Source organism: Manihot esculenta, chromosome 10 (genome assembly GCF_001659605.2).
Source record: "Manihot esculenta cultivar AM560-2 chromosome 10, M.esculenta_v8, whole genome shotgun sequence".
Taxonomy (NCBI): domain Eukaryota; kingdom Viridiplantae; phylum Streptophyta; class Magnoliopsida; order Malpighiales; family Euphorbiaceae; genus Manihot; species Manihot esculenta.
In genome coordinates, this window is record NC_035170.2 from 26,707,514 (window position 1) to 26,726,419 (window position 18,906).

At 36.6% G+C, this 18,906-nt stretch overlaps 4 protein-coding genes across 4 annotated transcripts in view; all 4 read left to right on the forward strand.

Annotated features, from left to right (window-relative positions):
- LOC110624546 (mitogen-activated protein kinase kinase kinase 1) overlaps positions 1-18,906 on the forward strand; it is a 96,306-nt gene that overhangs the window by 14,078 nt on the left and 63,322 nt on the right. The gene's annotated exons all lie outside the window — the stretch shown is intronic.
- LOC110624288 (E3 ubiquitin-protein ligase UPL5-like) lies at positions 5,990-8,814 on the forward strand. The gene is made up of 4 exons (XM_043960713.1): positions 5,990-7,598; positions 7,909-8,378; positions 8,503-8,640; positions 8,686-8,814. Exons 1-4 carry the CDS (start codon positions 5,990-5,992, stop codon positions 8,812-8,814), a joined length of 2,346 nt encoding a protein of 781 aa, XP_043816648.1.
- Positions 7,443-18,906, forward strand: part of LOC110624545 (mitogen-activated protein kinase kinase kinase 1) — an 87,042-nt gene continuing 75,578 nt past the window's right edge. The window contains exon 1 of the mRNA XM_043960540.1: positions 7,443-7,598. The gene's annotated coding sequence lies outside the window, so the exon portion shown is untranslated. The remainder of the gene's footprint in view (positions 7,599-18,906) is intronic.
- On the forward strand, positions 13,330-14,171 carry LOC122724833 (mitogen-activated protein kinase kinase kinase 1-like). The gene is made up of 2 exons (XM_043960714.1): positions 13,330-13,365; positions 13,689-14,171. The coding sequence occupies exons 1-2, from the start codon at positions 13,330-13,332 to the stop codon at positions 14,169-14,171; spliced, it is 519 nt and encodes a 172-aa protein (XP_043816649.1).

An 18,906-nucleotide genomic window follows, 5' to 3' on the forward strand; every position in this document is an offset into this window, starting at 1 on the left:
ACACGGGAGTCCATGCTCCAGCAATATCCCCATCTCTTTTGAGGTTAGTTTTATGTGTTTGTGTATGTATGTTATGTTTTATGTTATGCATGTACTAGTTTAGGAACATTCGGGGACGAATGTTCTTAAGGGGGGGAGAATGTAATACCCGGCTAGACTCCGGTATCGGAATTCCTACCGTCCGCTGGAATTTGAATGTCGGAGACCTCTAGAAGGGGTAACATCATGTTTTTATAAAATGTTTTCATGTATTTTAATGGTTTTAAGTATGAAATAAAATGAGTTTTTACATGAAAAGTCCTTGGAGGAAAACCCAGGTTCGGCCGCTGAAAGTCAAGTTCGGCCGCCGAACATGCATGTGATTAGGAGGCACGTTAGGCCCCCGAAAGCATGAGTGAGGGAAGTCCAGGTTCGGCCGTCGAAACTCTAGTTCGGCCGCCGAACATGGCATGCATGCGGAGGCACATTCGACCCCCGAACGTGGCCTGGCCAGCCACCTATAAAAGGGTCCCTTAGCCGAAAACGGGCGAGCTTTCTCCCCATTTTCGGCCAAGGTGAGCTCTCCGCCGCCCCTCACCGATCTTGAATCTTTTCCTTCAAATCTTTCATGTTTTGACAAGCTTTTTACCTTTGTTTTGAAGTTTTTAAACTTTTGAGCAAGTTTTGGAGCTTGGAGGTTCAAGGAACTCTCTCTCTCCCATTTCCGAGCTAAGGTTGTTTTCCTCTCGATCTTCAAGAGGTAAGTGCCGATCTTAAGCTCATTATGTGTTTTAAGTAAAGTTTTATGAGTTCTTTGGGTAGAAATGCATGTTAGGATATATGTTGAGTTTATGGATCCACATTGATGTTTTGAACAATGTGGCTTGTGTATGTATGTTTGAAGTGTTGTAGTTGGGGTTTAAGTTAGTTTGAGGCCCCTAGGAACTTGTATGCATGATTTGGTTGAGCTATATGCATGATTTGAGGATTTGGGAGGCGTTTATGCATGTTTGAACAAGTTTCTGCCCTTTATGGGAGAAACCAGGTTCGGCAGCCGAAGGAACTTTCGGCCGCCGAACCCTCTTGTGGAGGCAGCATTCGGCTGCCGAACCCCTGCCCCCGAAAGGAGACTTTCGGATCTGTCTGGGAGTTTCGGCCGCCGAAGGTGCCCCCGAACATGCATGAGTTTCGTCTCTGTCTGGGAGTTTCGGCCGCCGAAGGTGCTGCCGAACCTGCCTGACTTTCGGCTCTGGAGGGACTTTCGGCCGCCGAACCTGTCGCCGAAAGTGCCCTGTTCAGCCATTTCTTGCATGCTTTTCTATGGTTATTTCATGATGTTCTAGGGGGGTTTTTGGGGGTATTTTTAGAGTTATGTTCTAGTGTGTTTGGTCCCTCATTTGAGTCCACCTGTGTAGGTTCGGACCCGAGGAACCGAGGATCCCAACAGTGATAGCTGCTTCAGTGTCTGGTCAGAGCTAACCAGAGGTGAGTGGAATAAACCTTAAGTTTTAAATTAATGAACTGTGAATTTTTAGCATGATGCATGCATCATGAATGCCATGAGATATAGTAGGTTGTTTGCATTAGTATTCACGAATATGTTGCATTGCATAATATGATGTGGATGTGGATTGGTTATTGGATGATCCTCTAGTCCTCTTATGTTATGATATGATGATGTTATGGTACGGAAGACCAGTGAGGCCCATTCTACGCCCCTGGCACATTGGAATGTTATGTTATGTTATGTTATGTAAGAGAAAGACCAGTGAGGCCCATTCTACGCCCCTGGCACCATTGGACTATGTTGAGGACTATTGGTGACAATGCCATCCGTGATGTGATTTGTTTGTGATATGTTGCATTTCACGAAAGCATAAAATTTTAATATGATGTTTTTATTATTCTGCTCACTGGGCTTTGTAGCTCACCCCTCTCCCCTAACCCCAGATTTGCAGGTACAGGGTAGACCAGGTGGTCAACAAGAGTAAGAAGTCAGGATGTATGTAATAGAATAGTAGTGGACATGATGATTTGTTATGTAATGTAAGAGATAGTACAGTATGTTATGTAATGATGTACATTGAGGTTATAATTGTGCTTGACCCTATGAGTATTGTTATCCCTTTTGATACATGACCTATAGATATGTTTATGATGTTTATGATGGTCCAAGCTTAATGTATGATGAGATACCCCATTGGAGTATTTGATGAGGGCTCCAGTGGAGGTTTATGATTATGTTTATATTATTGTACAGGTTAAGCTTGGTTGTGGAAAGAAAATTTCTACAGGTTTATGTTATGTATGATCATGTATGGGATTACACAGGTTTACAGGATGTATGTTAGGCTTGCTACGGATCTCGGCGGCCTTACGCCGACCTGGATCCTAGAGCCGGTAGCGGTCCGGATTTCCGGGCTGTTATACATTAAATTATTATCTTTTGTAAAATTTAAACTAATTGTTAACTCAAAATTTGCCTTATGTATATATAAAAAATAATTATGTTATAAAATTAATTCAAAATTATTAGCTATTATTATTATTATTATTATTATTATTATTATTATTATTATTATTATTATTATTATTATGCATTACAAAACAATAAAAAAAATTAAATTTACAAATGAATAAATTCATTTATAAATTATAAAATTCTATTTATACTTTAATTTATAAACGATTACAAATTAATTATTATTTATTTATATAAATTTTATATAATAATTTTTTTAAATAAAAAATAAACCGTTTATATTAGAAATAAATTTACATTGAGAATATATTAATGAAGTAATTATTTTTTTTAATTTATAATTTCTACTCTAAATAAACTATAGCAATGTTTATTAAAAATAATCAAAGACGAAAGCTATTTTGATAAGTAATAAATATTAATTTGCATTTTCTTCGTCTAGATTAAAAAAAAAAAAAATCGTCAACTTTGGTCTTTCTTAATTTGATTAAATATTATTTTAAACTGATATGGACGACTGGTAGCACAGCGGAAGAACTGTAATGAAAAGGACAAAGTTGGTATCATTTTTGTAATAGAAATCCTTTTCAAATATGAAATTATTTTTTAAATTTTGAGATGTTATATATAAATTTATTAAAGAATAATAAATTTTGTGTAAAACCCTACCATTGCTAATTTGCTGGCTATCATATTTATTAATGAATAATATAAAAGAATAAACGTAGACGTTTATCTCACCGTCCTTTCATTTTATAATAATATGATTTAATGTAAATATTTAAATTTTTATTTAAAAATAATTTTAAATAAAAAACTAATTAAAATTAATTGACATATAATTAAAATTAAAGTAAATATGTAATAATTGATTTTATTGTTTAAAATTTTAAATTTAAATACATTAAGAAAGTATACTGTTTATGAAAATATTTTTTAAATATAAATTATTCTCTTTAAACAAATTAATAAAGCCTTTATTTAATAAAAAGACTAACATTTTTCGTCGTCAACTTTTGGTCTTTCTTAATTTAATTAATATTGTTTTTAATTAATGTGGGCTGTAATTGGCAGCATTGCGGAAGAGCTGGCGATGGAGAGCTGTAATGAAAAAGACAAAGTGTCATTTTTGTAATGGAAATCTTTTTTAAATTGTTAATTGAAAAATTAATTTAGTTAATTGGATTAACTAACCAAGTTTTGTTTGCTCCTCTCATCTTTATTCATATGAATAGACTATACCTAATCCATATTTATTGACTTCGTTTCTTATATTATTTTAGGAAAAATATTTTTTATAATTTTTATAGTTAAAATATTTTTTAAAAAATTTAAATTATTTTATGAAAATAATTTTTTCATTTCAAACTTTAAAATCTATTAATATTATTTTTAAAACCGTCTAATTTTTAAATTAATTCAAATAATTTTTAAACTCATTTTTATTTGACTCAAACTAATTAATTTGAATTATTTAATAGTTTCGTACTAATTATTATATACGATTTTAATTTATCAATTTATCGGAACCTTTTCCATATCTAAACAGTCGACTCTTACACTCTATCATGCTAATTTTGTAAAGTTCTGGTCGCAATTTAATCGAATATAATTACTAAATAAGTATCACTAGTAATTTTGGTGACTCTATCTCATCTCACATGGATAGTCATTTTCTCATAAAATATTTTCAACATCCAAATAGCTGACCGTTATACTCTATTTAAATTTATGACATTCTCATTTCAATTAAATTGAATACAATTACTGAATCAGGACCAGACTTTTAAGTAGGATATTCAGATATTATAATTTATTAATATCTTTGATAGCTCTATCTCATATCACACAAATAACCTTTTATTTATAAACTCATTAATTTCATATAATTTATCTGATTTAAAATAATTTTAATATCAATTAAAACAGTTAAAATTCAAACTATCACAAATAATTTTCTTAAAATAATTAATTTAAATTATTTAATAATTTTATATTAACTATTATATATAATTTTAATTTATCATCATACACCGATCTCCGTAAATATATTCTACATTCAAAAACTCACTGGTATAATTATACATAAATTTATTAATATAAAAATTTGTCTAATTTACTCTAGAAGAAGAGAAAGTAATCCCTTAGTTACTAACTTACTATATTATTAATTATTTTAAAATAATAAAAATTCATAAAATAATAACCCGAACCAACTAGCCAATTGATTCATATTTTAAAACCGTATAGAAATTTAAATTGACCTGGTACCTCTAAAGTAGCGTAGAATTTTCCTTAGTGCTGCTTTAATTAATCAAATGTATCACACGTCATAATAAAATAATCAATCAAAAAAATATACTCATCAAAAGCTATGCTCATGCACTTAAAATATTGCATAAATATACCAGATAATTTATATTGATGAACCCTCAATTCATAAAATTTTACATTTTAGTCCCTCATATTTCCTTTAATTTATTAGCACAAGTTTTTTTATTTTTTAAAACTATTATATAAAAATCCCTTGGAACGTTTGTTGTTCATTTCTTTAATAAATATGATATCTAGCATTGCCGGTGTTTATCTGTGTTCACAGGCAGGAGTCAAAAGAGTCAAAAGATTTCTAGATTACTAATTATTATTTGTAAATTAATAATTATTTTTTTATTTTATAATTTTGTTTATTTTATTATATATATTAAAATATAATTTTTTATTACTTTTTTAATTATATTTATTTTGAAAATATTAATTTTATTATATATTAAGAATACTTTAAATATTTATTTTATAAATAAAATAAAATTAAATAAAGTTATAATAATTAATATATATATTAATTATATTTAAAAATTAAAAATAACACTAATTTTTAGACAATTAATATAAAAATTATAGAATAATGAATATTATTTTCTAAGAAATTTATTATTTAATTTTTAAATATTATCATTATTAATAAATTAATTTTTTAATTTTAAAAAATTTATGAAAATATATTTATTTTTTTATTAATAAAATAATTTTTCACCTATTTTTATATATTAACAATATAATAAAAATTAAATTATTTTTTTATTGACAAAAAAATAAATGTGTTTTAATATATTTTAAAAAAATAAAATTATTTTAATATATTTTTAAAAATATAAATAATAACTTGTTAATAATAATAATATTCAGAAATTAAATATGAGAATTTATTTAAGATTAAAATTGAATTTTAATTTTTTTTTATTTTTTATTAATTTTTAATAAAAAATAAAATAAAAATATTATTTTATTAATAAAAAATAAATATATTTTAATAAATTTTTAAAAATATAAAAACTTAATTATTAATAATAATAATATTTAAAAATTAAATAAGAAATCTCCCGCGCCACGCCAACCTGACGAGTTAGTATTTGAGGTGCATATAATAATCTTCCCATTTTTGCTCAAGTGCGGAGACCTGCAAACTTTGTGTGTTACCGTTTTGTTTGTCCTACTGAAAAGCCATTGAAAACCTCTCATCGAGAGAAAATGGGACGTAAACCTGTCAAATTATCCGTGAAGAGGATGAATTCGGAAGATCCAACGATAGAAATCCATGCAGAATCTAATGATTCAATAAAGTCTATCCATGAGAAAATTCTGGTGGCAGCTAGAATCCCTGTTACAGAGCAGAAATTATTCCACAATGGGAAGCAACTAGATCAGTGTCTTCACACACTCGAAGACTGCTTAATTGAAAACGAAGCTTGGCTGGAGTTGAAGGTAGAACTCAGGTGGGACGACTCGGACGAATCATCAGCACTTCTCCAAAAGATTCACAAAATGAGTTCAAACTTTTGCCGCATGTGCCAAGGGGAATCTGTCTCCGAAGATCAAGATGTCTCGGATCATGATTACAAGAACATTCTCGAGGAGTTTAGACTCCCAGAAGAGGGTTTGGAGATTCTTAATTTGTATTCTGTCCCTGCGACTATGGTTATGCTTTATAAGTCACCAATTGAAGGTAACAAATACTATGCTGATTTTTTAATAAGGTTTTCAATGAATCACTTACTGATGAGTGCAGATAAGCTTCTTGGTGATGAAAAAGCACTTTTAGTGTTAGAATTTTGTAATTTGCTTAGGGAGGTATCTAATAAAGATCCTCTGTATCTGTCATGCCGGACTACTCTAAGAAAATTGCTGGAAATAGGTAAGGATGAGATACATCTCAATAATGGGTTACTCACAATGCACGAAATTTTAGTGTTTTTTAAAGAGTCGTTAGGAGCCCTATTACATGGATTGCGCGAGACCACCTACCCGACCGCACACGTTCAGTCTTTGAAAATTCAATTTCGGGACTTCCGGACATTCTCACGCGCATTATGTCAAGCAATTGTTGGTCAGGCGGGAGCCGCTGAAGATGGTGAGGTTGATAATGTTGATGATGAGACAGATGAAGATGGTGAGGTTGATAATGATGATGATGAGACAGATGAAGATGATGAGGTTAATAATGAGGATGATGAGCGTAAGGTTGATAATGAGGATGATAAGCGTACAAAAAAGATAGTTCGGGCCTCGAATAGAGCAATTAAATTTGGATTTAGAGAAGTATTGAAAAGAATGGAGGCGCATCTTAGTCGTCTGCTGCTTATAGTACAAGTATCGACATATACTGATGCTTTGGTATTTAATGATGCAATGCGTTCTATTTCATTTTTGTATGGCGCCATTCTGAAAGAATTGAACAGCATGTCTCAGCTTGTGAAGGGTGGTAGAGATGAGTTTGGGCTGGTATTAGAGGGTCATAAGTGTTCACTGCAACTGATGATTAAAAACTTTACAAGGAAAGATGATTATATTTGGCTTCTTGAGCACAGTGCTGTGCCTGATTCTGAATCCATGATACATTTACTCATGATGAAGATGATCCCTGAGGAAAAATTATACGACGCAGAGCTCTATTATCCTCTTATTCGCTGGTCTAGATATCTAGACGTAAAGCTGTATAAGAAATTCAAAAAGAAGGATCTTACAGATTCTCAAGTATTGCAGGATTGGTTATGCAAGTTGTGCCAAATTCTATTCAAACCACAAAATCGTCTTTTTCTGGCGTGCCCAAATGATCCAACAAAATTCTATCCTAATCCTGGTAAGATCGCACCTCTTTTATATTTTCCTGAATTACCATCCATAATTATTACTGTTCTTGTTTTGCTTTTTTAAATTCAGAATGACTGATTTATAATGTTTTGCTACAAATTCATATTTTCTTTCCAGGATAGGCTTTCATTTTCTCGAATCATAAGTTCATGATTATTTTGTACCATCTCATAAAACCACCTTGCTTTGCTCCCTCAAATATAGAACTTTTCTTTAGTATCAATTTTAGTTCAAACTAAACCATAATAGGTGTGTTATATGTAAGAACTATAGATTTTCTTTCCTTTAATTCAATGCAGAATTGGAGCCAGAGCCATTTCACTGGGATTGTTTTGAAATTTGTGGTAAGGCGATTGCATTGGCATTGATGCATGAAGTACACGTAGGTGTTGCTCTTCATCGTGTCTTTCTTTTGCAACTGGCTGGAAAGGATATTTCCGTAGAAGACGTAAGGGATGCAGATCCATCTTTTTACAATAACGAGGCCTATAAGGAACCTTTTCATGATGATGATCAAATTCAGAATGAATTTATCAAGTCAATAGCAGAAAAGATACGCTTTTTCAAAAAGGGCTTTGATAGTGTTTTTGAAAAATCAATCTTCCAACAGCTATCTGATAATGGAATAGAGCCTGAAGACCTTAACCTAGTTCTAAAAGGAAGCATAGAACTTGAATTTAATTCTGATGAGAATCTTGAGGACAAGCAAAATGATGCTTTGATGCCCCAAGATAATGAAAGTGATCCCCTGACGTACAGGTACTTAAAGGTATGTGCTAGCAGAATTTCCTTTGTGTTACTCTAGTATAACTATTGTTTCCCTTTACTTTTCCATACTCATCAAATCTCTAAATCTTGATCTATTAAACTGTAACTATGTTAAATACTGGCAGTTCAATCTACAAAAGCTTAATATTCCGAAGTGGCAAAAGGGTAAGCGTCTCGGAGAGGGAAAATTTGGAAAAGTGTTTGAAGGATATGCTCCTGGCGGTTTCTTTTTTGCCATAAAGGAAATAAAAATTGAACCTGAGGTAAACATTGAGCAAATTTATGATGAAATTCGCTTATTATGTCAGTTAAGACATCCAAATATAGTCAAATACTATGGCATGGAGGAGCGTGAACGGGATCTCTATATTTTTCTGGAGCTTGTAACTACAGGTTCCCTCCAACGTGTGTATGTGTTAGATAATCAGAGTACCTAAGAACAAAACTGCTAGCAAATTATTTGAGTATAAAACTAGAACACAGAAGTTAGAGGAAAAGAGCTTTTGTATTGATCACACGATGATAACCTCTAAAATAGATACACAAATTTATAAGCAGAGCTACTATAATCTGTTGCAACAGATTTGCTCAATAATCTGCAGTAACAGCATTATTCCCTATAAACTAGGCACTACCAAATATTCACAGCTGACTAAGTAAAATTAATAAAATAAATAACTTTAAATCAAAACAAGTTTAACGGCTACAATCACCCCCTTAAACTTGTTTGACACCAATTTTGTCTCTTAATTCAATGAATCTTTGTCGAGCAAGTGGTTTTGTCAGTAAATCAGCTATTTGTTCTTCAGTCTTCACATATTCAAGCTGAACATCTCCTCGTTGAACGCAGTCACGGATAAAATGAACTCTTGTATCTATATGCTTACTCCTGTCATGGAAGACTGGATTTTTGGCTAACGAAATAGCTGATTTGTTATCAACCTTCAGAACTGGTTTGACTTGATCATCTCCACTCAAACTTTGAATTATCTTTGTGAGCCAAATCCCTTGACAAGCTCCACCTGTTGCTGCTATATATTCAGCTTCACATGAAGACAATGCTACAATTCTTTGCTTATGTGAAACCCATGTAATTGGACTTTCTCCAAGAAAATAAATGATTCCAGAGGTACTTTTCCTATCATCAGTATCTCCAGCAAGGTCACTATCACTGTAACCTATGAGTTCTTCATTTCCTTGATTCTTCTTATAAACAACACCCAAACCAGTAGTTCCTCTTATATACCTTAAGATTTGCTTCACAGCATTCATGTGTGTTACCGTTGGCGCATCCATGTACCGGCTGACTACACTAACAGAGTACGCAAGGTCTGGGCGTGTGTTCACCAAATACCTCAGACTCCCAATAATTCTTCTATATTTTGTGGCATCAACTAGTGGCTCACCGTCTTGTTTTTTTAGCTTGCTTTTTGGCTCCATTGGAATACGAGTACTGTTGCAACTAAGCATCCCTGTTTTTTCAAGAATTTTGATTGCATAACCTGCTTGACAAAGAGATATACAATCAGAATTTTGTTTTACCTCAATTCCAAGATAGTAACTCAGCAGACCCAAGTCACTCATCTCAAACAGTTTCATCATCTCTAATTTGAATGTTTCAATTAGCTTCCCATTTGAGCCGGTGAGAATTAAATCGTCAACATATATTCCCACCACTGTAACATCTTTTCCTTCCTTCTTCATATATAGAGCATGTTCAAACGAACATTTGCTGAAACCAAGTGACTTTAAACTTTGATCCAGTTTAGCATTCCAGGCCCTCGGTGCCTGTTTTAAACCGTATAGTGCCTTGTGTAAACGCAGCACCTTCTGTGGATTATTCTTGTCAACAAAGCCATCTGGTTGACTCACATACACCTCCTCTTCTAATTCTCCATTTAAAAATGCCGTCTTCACGTCCAAATGGTGAACTCTCCACTGTTTTTGAGCAGCATAAGCAAGGATTGTTCTGACAGTTTCAATTCTTGCTACAGGAGCAAAGACCTCCTTGTAATCAACTCCATACTTCTGCACATATCCCTTTGCAACTAAACGGGCTTTATGCTTGATGATCTTGCCGTTTGGATCCTTCTTCAGCTTAAAAACCCATTTGAGTCCAACTGCTTTTTGATTTTTCGGCAACTCAGATAGCTCCCAAGTTCCATTCTTTTGAATGGAATCAATTTCAGATTCCATAGCTCGCTTCCAATTCTCGTCACTTACTGCCTCTGCAAAGCGTGTTGGTTCCTCCATTGATAAGAAACACAACCCAGCTTCTTCATCAATTTGACGAGTTTCATTATAAATTTCCTGCAACGATCTGAATTTCTTTGGTGGAGTGGAGCTCGTTTCTGAACCTGAAATAGCTGAAGAAGGTGATTGAATTAGAGGAGAATTTTCTTCTGAAATTGGTGTACCTGGGGAAGTAGATTGCGTTGAAGAAGTTTTTAACGCATCTGCTGCTTCAAGTATGCCTTCACCCCCTAATTCATTTATCTGTACGGTAAACATCTCTGTACAGTCTTGTTGTTCCTTCTCTTCATCAAATGGCCAGCTTTCATTTTCTTCAAAAATCACATCCCTACTGATTAAGATTTTTCTTTTGCTGGGATTATAAACTCTATATGCCTTAGAGCCATCTTCATAACCAAGCAAAATTCCTTTTTCACTTCTGTCATCTAACTTAGCAATATGGGATTTCACTGTCTTGGTATGAACAAGACAACCAAATACTCTTAAATGTTGTATATTTGGTATCTTGTTATACCAAGCTTGATAAGGAGTCATACCTTCAACACTCTTGGTTGGACATCTATTCAACAAATAGACTGAAGTTCTAGCTGCTTCACCCCATAAGTTTGCTGGAACCTTCTTGCTTTTCATTATGCTTCTCATCATTTCTACCACAGTCTGATTTCGCCTTTCTACAACACCGTTCTGCTGCGGGGAGTAAGGTGCAGTCAATTGGCGCTTAATCCCCTCATCTTCGCAAAATTTTTTGAAGTCAGATGAGAGGAATTCACCACCACGATCTGTTCTGAAACAATTCAGCTTTGTATCTGACTCAGCTTCAGCTTTCTTCTTGAATATCTTGAAAGCTTCATATGCTTCACCCTTGCTTTTCAATAATAAGATCCACATGTAACGTGAATAATCATCTACAAGAAGCATAAAATACTGATTACCTCCTGCTGTTGTCGGTGTGATTGGACCGCAGAGATCGCCATACACCAGTTCAAGTTTCTCTTTGGCCCTGTACATCGTTGCTTGTGGGAAAGGTTTTCGATGTTGTTTGCCCAGCACACACCCATCACAGACTTGATTTGGAAGTGTGATATTTGGCAATCCTTTCACCATCTTCTCTTTAGCCAGCTTCTTCAAAGCTTGAAAGTTTAGGTGGCCATACCTAGCATGCCAAAGCCAATTTGGTTCACCGATGCTGGTCATCAAACAAATCTTCTCTGCAATCTGCAATTCTGCGATATACAGTCTGTTTTGTTGCCTTTCCACTTTGATTATAAGTCTATTTGTGTTGTCATAGACTTTTAGAATTCCTCCTCCAATGGAAATTCTGCCACCACTTTCATCAATTTGGCCAAGGCTAATTATATTACTTTTTAATTTTGGGATATAATATACATTAGTTAGGGTTAGATGTTCACCGTTTTTACATTGAAACATTACTGACCCAAAACCATGTATATTAATTACAGAACCATCACCAAATTTAACCTTGCCACAAATTGTATTATCAATTTCAACAAAACAACTTTTGTCACCTGTCATATGATTAGTAGCTCCTGTGTCGAGATACCAACCTGCTCCTTTCATCAAACTCCCATTTGTGGCAGCAACATACACTTCTTGTTCTCCATTCAATTCAACAGCTTCAATCATCAGGGTAGATTCTTCAAAATAAATTTGATCCGAATTCTGATTATTTACCTCAACAGCTTCAACCATCAACAGGGACTGTTCTTCATCATCTCTTTCGGTCAAATTTGATTGCTCCTCCTTCTCCTTTGAGGTGCATTCTGATGCGAAATGCCCCATTCTTCCGCACCCATAACATTTGATTTTTGACTTGTCAAATTTTTTCTTTGACTGTTGTGAATCATCTTCTTTTCTTTGATGATTACTGTAATTCCTGCCTCTACCACGTCCTCTTCCATATCCACCTCTTGAACTGGTGGTCTCTTTTGATTTACATTTGTTCTTCTTGGCATCTTCCTTCGCCTTCCACTCTGCTCTAGTAAGAAGAACCGTCTCATCAGATCTGCCGCCACAACTCAGCAGTCTCTCTTCGTGAGCTTTGAGTGAACCTATCACCTCCTCAACTGACTTGGTGGATAGGTCACTAAATTCTTCAATGGTTGACGCGATCTGAAGAAATTTCGATGAAACAGACCGTAACATCTTCTTGACCACTTTCTCTTCTTCTACAGTGTTTCCGAGACTCCTTAACTTGTTGACGTTAATTGTGAGCTTACTTGAAAAATCGTCAACATTGTCGGACTCACTCATCTTCAAAGCTTCGAACTCTCTCCACAAAGTCTGAGTTCGAACCTCTTTCACCTTGTCAGCCCCTTGGTTCATGGTTTTCAGCATGTTCCATGCCTCCTTCGCAGTTTTCTTTGCGCCCAATTGAAGCAAGGTATCTTCTCCTATACCTTGATAAATGGCTGCTAGTGCCATTTTATCTTTCCGTTTATCAACTGGACCCGGTGACTCTACTGCGTCCCACACACCTTGAGCCATCATAAAGACTTCCATCTTTATAGCCCATGCTGCATAATTGCTTTTTGTCAGCAAGGGATACTTCAAGGTTACTGAACCTTCTTTTTCAGGGAGCAGGGCTACATCAGTACCTGTAGAAGAATTCATTTCATTAGAGGTTTCTCCACTATCTTTTTGCTCTTTCTCTTTTTGTTCTCTCACTCTCTGCTCTCTCAATGCTTTCTCAACTTCAATGTGAGACATGTAGTAAGGCCTTGATCTTAAGGCTCTGATACCAAGTGTTAGATAATCAGAGTACCTAAGAACAAAACTGCTAGCAAATTATTTGAGTATAAAACTAGAACACAGAAGTTAGAGGAAAAGAGCTTTTGTATTGATCACACGATGATAACCTCTAAAATAGATACACAAATTTATAAGCAGAGCTACTATAATCTGTTGCAACAGATTTGCTCAATAATCTGCAGTAACATCATTATTCCCTATAAACTAGGCACTACCAAATATTCACAGCTGACTAAGTAAAATTAATAAAATAAATAACTTTAAATCAAAACAAGTTTAACGGCTACAGTATGAAAATTTTAAATTAGAAGATTCCCAGGTTTCATACTACACCAAGCAGATACTGGAAGGTCTAAAGTATCTCCATGAGCGAAATGTTGCTCATAGAGACATCAAATGTGCAAATATATTAGTGAATGAAAAAGGTGGCGTAAAAATTGCAGATTTTGGATTGGCAAAAGTGATGGAATTAAACACTCTTATGAAGACTTCTTACTATGGGACACGAGGTTGGATGGCTCCTGAGGTTGCTAAATGGGGCAATCAATATGGATTTAAAGCTGATATTTGGAGCCTTGGTTGCACAGTCTTGGAGATGTTAACAAGGAAACCTCCACACGTGATGGAAAGTGGGAAATTGCTAGATCTCCCTGATCTTCCGTCAGAGCATTCACGAGATTTTATCAAGAAGTGCTTGCAAGTTAATCCAGATGATCGTCCATCTGCTGAGGAGCTTTTGCAACTTCCTTTTGTGCAAGGTTTTGGCTTATAATATTTCTTCAGCTTGAACTATGTGATAGATGTGTGTTTATGAGCATTCAATATTAAGAACCCCATAAATATTTATGGAATTTTGTAATTTTGTTTAGTAATTTTTGGATTAGTGAAGTATTTGGGTTGATATATTTTGATGGAGATAGGGTTTTTAGTTTGTGTTGTGCACTTGAAGGCAGCATAAGGTTGTTAAACATAATAAAATTGTTTTGTTGAACGGCTTGGATAATGGCTGATATTGTAACAGCCCGGACTTCGGACCATTACCGGCGCTAGGATCCAGATCGGCATAAGGCTGCCGGGACCCGTAGCAAGCCTCCTATACTCTCTGTATACCTGTATAGATCCCATACATGATCAGACATTTCCTGTAAAAATTTTGTTTTGTTTCCCGGCTTAACCTGTGCATGCACTAATACTGTAACCTGTATACAAACCCCCTAACCAGAGCACTCATCAAAGCTCTAGTTGGGGCCTTACTATATGTGTTAAGCCTGGATACTCATACTCATTTATTAGACATAACATAATTGACCATGTATAACAAAAGGGATTAACATAAAACTGGGCTAAGCACAATACTATACATCATTCTCAACATTTATAAACATCTCTTCCATAATTACATTGTGTACATCAAATACATGTCCACCACTAGCTATTACATAATCACACCTCTTCTGACACTGTCAACTCCCTAAACTGTCCCACACCTGCAAACTGGGGGTAAAGGGAAAGGGGTGAGCTATAAAGCCCAGTGAGTAGAAACATGTGACATTTTCATATTAACATGCTTCATGTAATGCATCATAACTCAAACATTTCACATAACGGATGAACCTTGTCACCATTAGCCCCCTCATCCTATGCCCGGTCCTCGACGGGGCTCCGCAGGCTATCACTTATATCATACAATTGCCAAGACGCGTGGACATGAGGCAGCCCTGGACTTTCATCAGCATGCAAACATATGGGGTGCCAGGACGCGAGGACATGGGCAGCCTTGGACTTTCATCATCATACATAGAGGAGCTAATGGATCATTCAACATTCATCCACATCATCAACATAGTGTGCAATGCATCAACTTCGTGGAACTAATGCAAAACAACCTAAAATATTCATAGCAATCATGATGCATGAGTTATGCTTGAATTTAATTTTAAAACATGGTTTAGTTCTACTCACCTTAAACTGACTCTGCTGCAGCTGTCTACTGCTGAGGTCCTCGGTTCCTCTGGTCCGAACCTACATAGGTGGACTCAAATGAGGTACCAAACAGATACTATTAAGACTCTTAAACAACTCCCCCAAAACCCCCTAGAACAACATAAAACAATCATGCAAAACAAGCAAAGAAAGGCTAGACAGGGCACTTTCGGCGGCAGGTTCGGCGGCCGAAACCCCTCTCCAGAGACGAAACTCATGCATGTTCGGCGGCACCTTCGGCGGCCGAATGTCTCGTCCAGAGACGAAACTCATGCACTTTCGGCGGCCGAACCTCTACTTTCGGCGGCCGAAAGTCTCTTTCTAAACCGAAAGCCTAGCTTTCGGGAGCAAGCTTTGGCAGCCGAAACTGCCTCCACAAGGGGTTCGGCGGCCGAAACTCCCTTCGGCGGCCGAACCTGGCTTTCGCCAGTTGGGCAGAACATGCTCTGCTTCATGCAAACTTACCCCAAATCTTACCCAACATGCATATCAACTACTCCCAACTAGCACATAGCATATAACATGTATATAGAGGTCAAAAACTACTCTAAAACCTCAAACAACTCATCAAATCATGCATATACACAAAACCCTTCATAAACTCCTCCAAAACCTAACATGCATTTCTACCCATCAAAACTTCATAAATCTTTCAAAAATCAAGAAAGGAAGTTCAGGATCTCCACTTACCTCTTCCAAATGAAAGTATAAACGATCCCAACGTGGAGTTGTGAAGAAATCTCTCCCACAACCTTCAAACTTCCAAACTTTGCTCAAAACTTCAAAATAAACATAAAACTCATTAAAACTTGAATGATTTGAAGAAAACATGAAAAATCATCCAAGGAGACTTCAGCCTCACCTCTGGTTGGCAAAAATGGAAGAAATGACCCAAATCACCAACCTTTGACCATTTATAGGTGGCTGGCCAGACCACCTTCGGCGGCCAAATGTGAAGCCGAATGCCATGCAGGTTCGGCGGCCGAAAGTGACCTTCGGCGGCCGAACATGGACTTTTCTGCCTTGGTGTTTTTCATTCAAAAACTCAATCCTTTAACACCTTAAAACATAAAAATCAATCTTAAAACATTTTTAAAACATATGTATTACCCTTATAGAGGGTTCCGACACCCGAGATTCCACCGAACTACAGGAATTCCGATGCCGGACTCTAGCCGGGTATTACATTCTCCCCCCTTAAGAACATTCGTCCCCGAATGTTCCTAACACATCATATAAACATGTAACCACATAGAAAAGGGGAAAGCTAACTAACCTCAAAACATATATGGGTATTGCTGGAGCATAGATTCTCGTGTCTCCCACGTGCACTCCTCGAGATTGTGGTGGTTCCACAGAACTTTCACCATCGGTATTTCCTTGTTCCTTAGCTTTCTAATCTGCGTGTCCAAGATCCGTACTGGCTGCTCTACATAGGTGAGATCAGCGAGGATCTCTACGTCAGGTTCACTAAGAACCTTACTCGGATCAGGCACGAACCGTCTCAACATAGAAACATGGAAAACCGGGTGAATTCTCTCCATCGATGCAGGTAAATCCAGCTTATACGATACCTTTCCGATCCTTTGCAAGATCTCAAAGGGACCAATATACCTCGGAGCCAGTTTACCCTTTTTCCCAAACCGAACCACTCCCTTCATTGGAGACACCTTCAGCAATACCATATCCCCCTCCTGGAACTCTAACTGTTTCCTGTGAACATCTGCATAGCTCTTCTGTCTGCTAACTGCAGTTCTAATCCTTTCTCTGATTATGGGCACTATCCTGCTGGTAATCTCAACTAACTCCGGCCCTGCCAGGGCCTTCTCTCCTACTTCTTCCCAGCAAACTGGTGTTCTGCACTTCCTTCCATACAGAGCTTCATAAGGAGCCATCCCTATGCTAGCATGATGGCTGTTATTGTAAGCAAACTCCACCAGAGGTAGATGCTGCTTCCAAGAACCGCCAAAGTCTAACACACACATCCTTAACATATCCTCTATCGTCTGGATGGTCCTCTCTGACTGACCGTCCGTCTGTGGATGGAAAGCAGTGCTGAAATCTAATCTGGTGCCCATAGCAGCTTGCAGACTCCGCCAGAACCTGGAGGTGAACTGAGGTCCTCTATCTGAAACTATAGATACAGGAACTCCATGCAACTTTACTATCTCTTCAACATATATCTGCGCAAGTTTGTCCACAGAGTAGTTACTCCTAACTGGAATGAAGTGAGCAGATTTAGTCAGTCTATCCACAATCACCCAGATGGAATCTAGCCTGTTAGACGTCGTCGGTAACCCCACTACAAAGTCCATGGCTATGTTCTCCCATTTCCACTCTGGAATAGGCAGTGGGTTAAGCATTCCAGCCGGCTTCTGGTGCTCTAGCTTCACCCTTTGACATGTCTCGCAGGCTGACACATACTGTGCCATTTCTCTCTTCATCGCTGGCCACCAATATACTCTTCTCAAATCTTGATACATCTTGGTGGCACCAGGGTGAATACTATACCTTGCACTGTGAGCTTCCCTCATAATGTCTTCCTTTAGCTCTTTGTTATCTGGTACACATAGACGAGTCTCATAACGGAGGATCCCCTGATTATCAAATCTGAACTGAGCACTGTTGCCTGATTGAACAGTCCTGGCAATTTTCACTAATTCTGGGTCCTCGTGCTGTTTCTGAGCCACCTGCTCTAGAAACACTGGTGTTACCCTCATCTGGGCTATCAAAGCACCCGTACCAGATAACTCTAACTGCAGCCCTTCCTCCAAGAGTTTATGAAACTCCGACACCACTGGTCGTCTCTCTGCTATTATGTGGGATAAACTGCCAAGTGATTTCCGGCTTAAGGCATCTGCCACAACATTCGCCTTACCCGGATGATACTGAATTTTACAATCGTAGTCACTAAGCAGCTCTACCCACCTTCTCTGCCTCAAATTCAGTTCTCTCTGACTCAAGATATACTGTAAACTTTTGTGTTCTGTGAAGATCTCACATCTAACTCCATAAAGGTAATGTCTCCACATCTTGAGTGCAAAAATAACTGCTGCCATCTCTAGGTCATGTGTAGGGTAATTCAACTCATGCTTCTTCAACTGCCTAGAAGCATAAGCTATCACCCTGTCATTCTGCATCAGTACACAACCTAACCCTACTCTGGACGCATCACAGAATACTGTGAAGTCCTCACCACTGACTGGTAAAGCCAACACTGGTGCTGTCGTCAATCTCCTCTTGAGCTCTTCAAAACTTTCCTCACACTGGTCTGACCACACGAACTTCTGACTCTTCTTGGTTAGCTTGGTCATAGGAGCGGCGATTTTTGAGAAATCCTGCACAAACCGTCTGTAGTAGCCGGCTAAACCCAAGAAACTTTTAATCTCTGTCACCGTGGTGGGTCTAGGCCAATTAGCTACAGCCTCTATCTTCTTAGGGTCTACCTCTATTCCGTCTGCTGATACAACGTGCCCCAAGAAAGAAATGCTCCTTAACCAAAACTCACACTTGGAGAACTTAGC

Coding starts and splice junctions, on each gene's coding strand:
- LOC110624288 (XM_043960713.1), top strand. CDS start 5,990: ATGGGACGTAAACCTGTCAAATTATCCGTGAAGAGGATGAATTCGGAA. Junction 8,379..8,502: donor TGACGTACAGGTACTTAAAG/GTATGTGCTAGC, acceptor AAATACTGGCAG/TTCAATCTACAAAAGCTTAA. Junction 8,641..8,685: donor AAATAAAAATTGAACCTGAG/GTAAACATTGAG, acceptor TTATTATGTCAG/TTAAGACATCCAAATATAGT.
- LOC122724833 (XM_043960714.1), top strand. CDS start 13,330: ATGCTTTCTCAACTTCAATGTGAGACATGTAGTAAG. Junction 13,366..13,688: donor AATGTGAGACATGTAGTAAG/GCCTTGATCTTA, acceptor TAACGGCTACAG/TATGAAAATTTTAAATTAGA.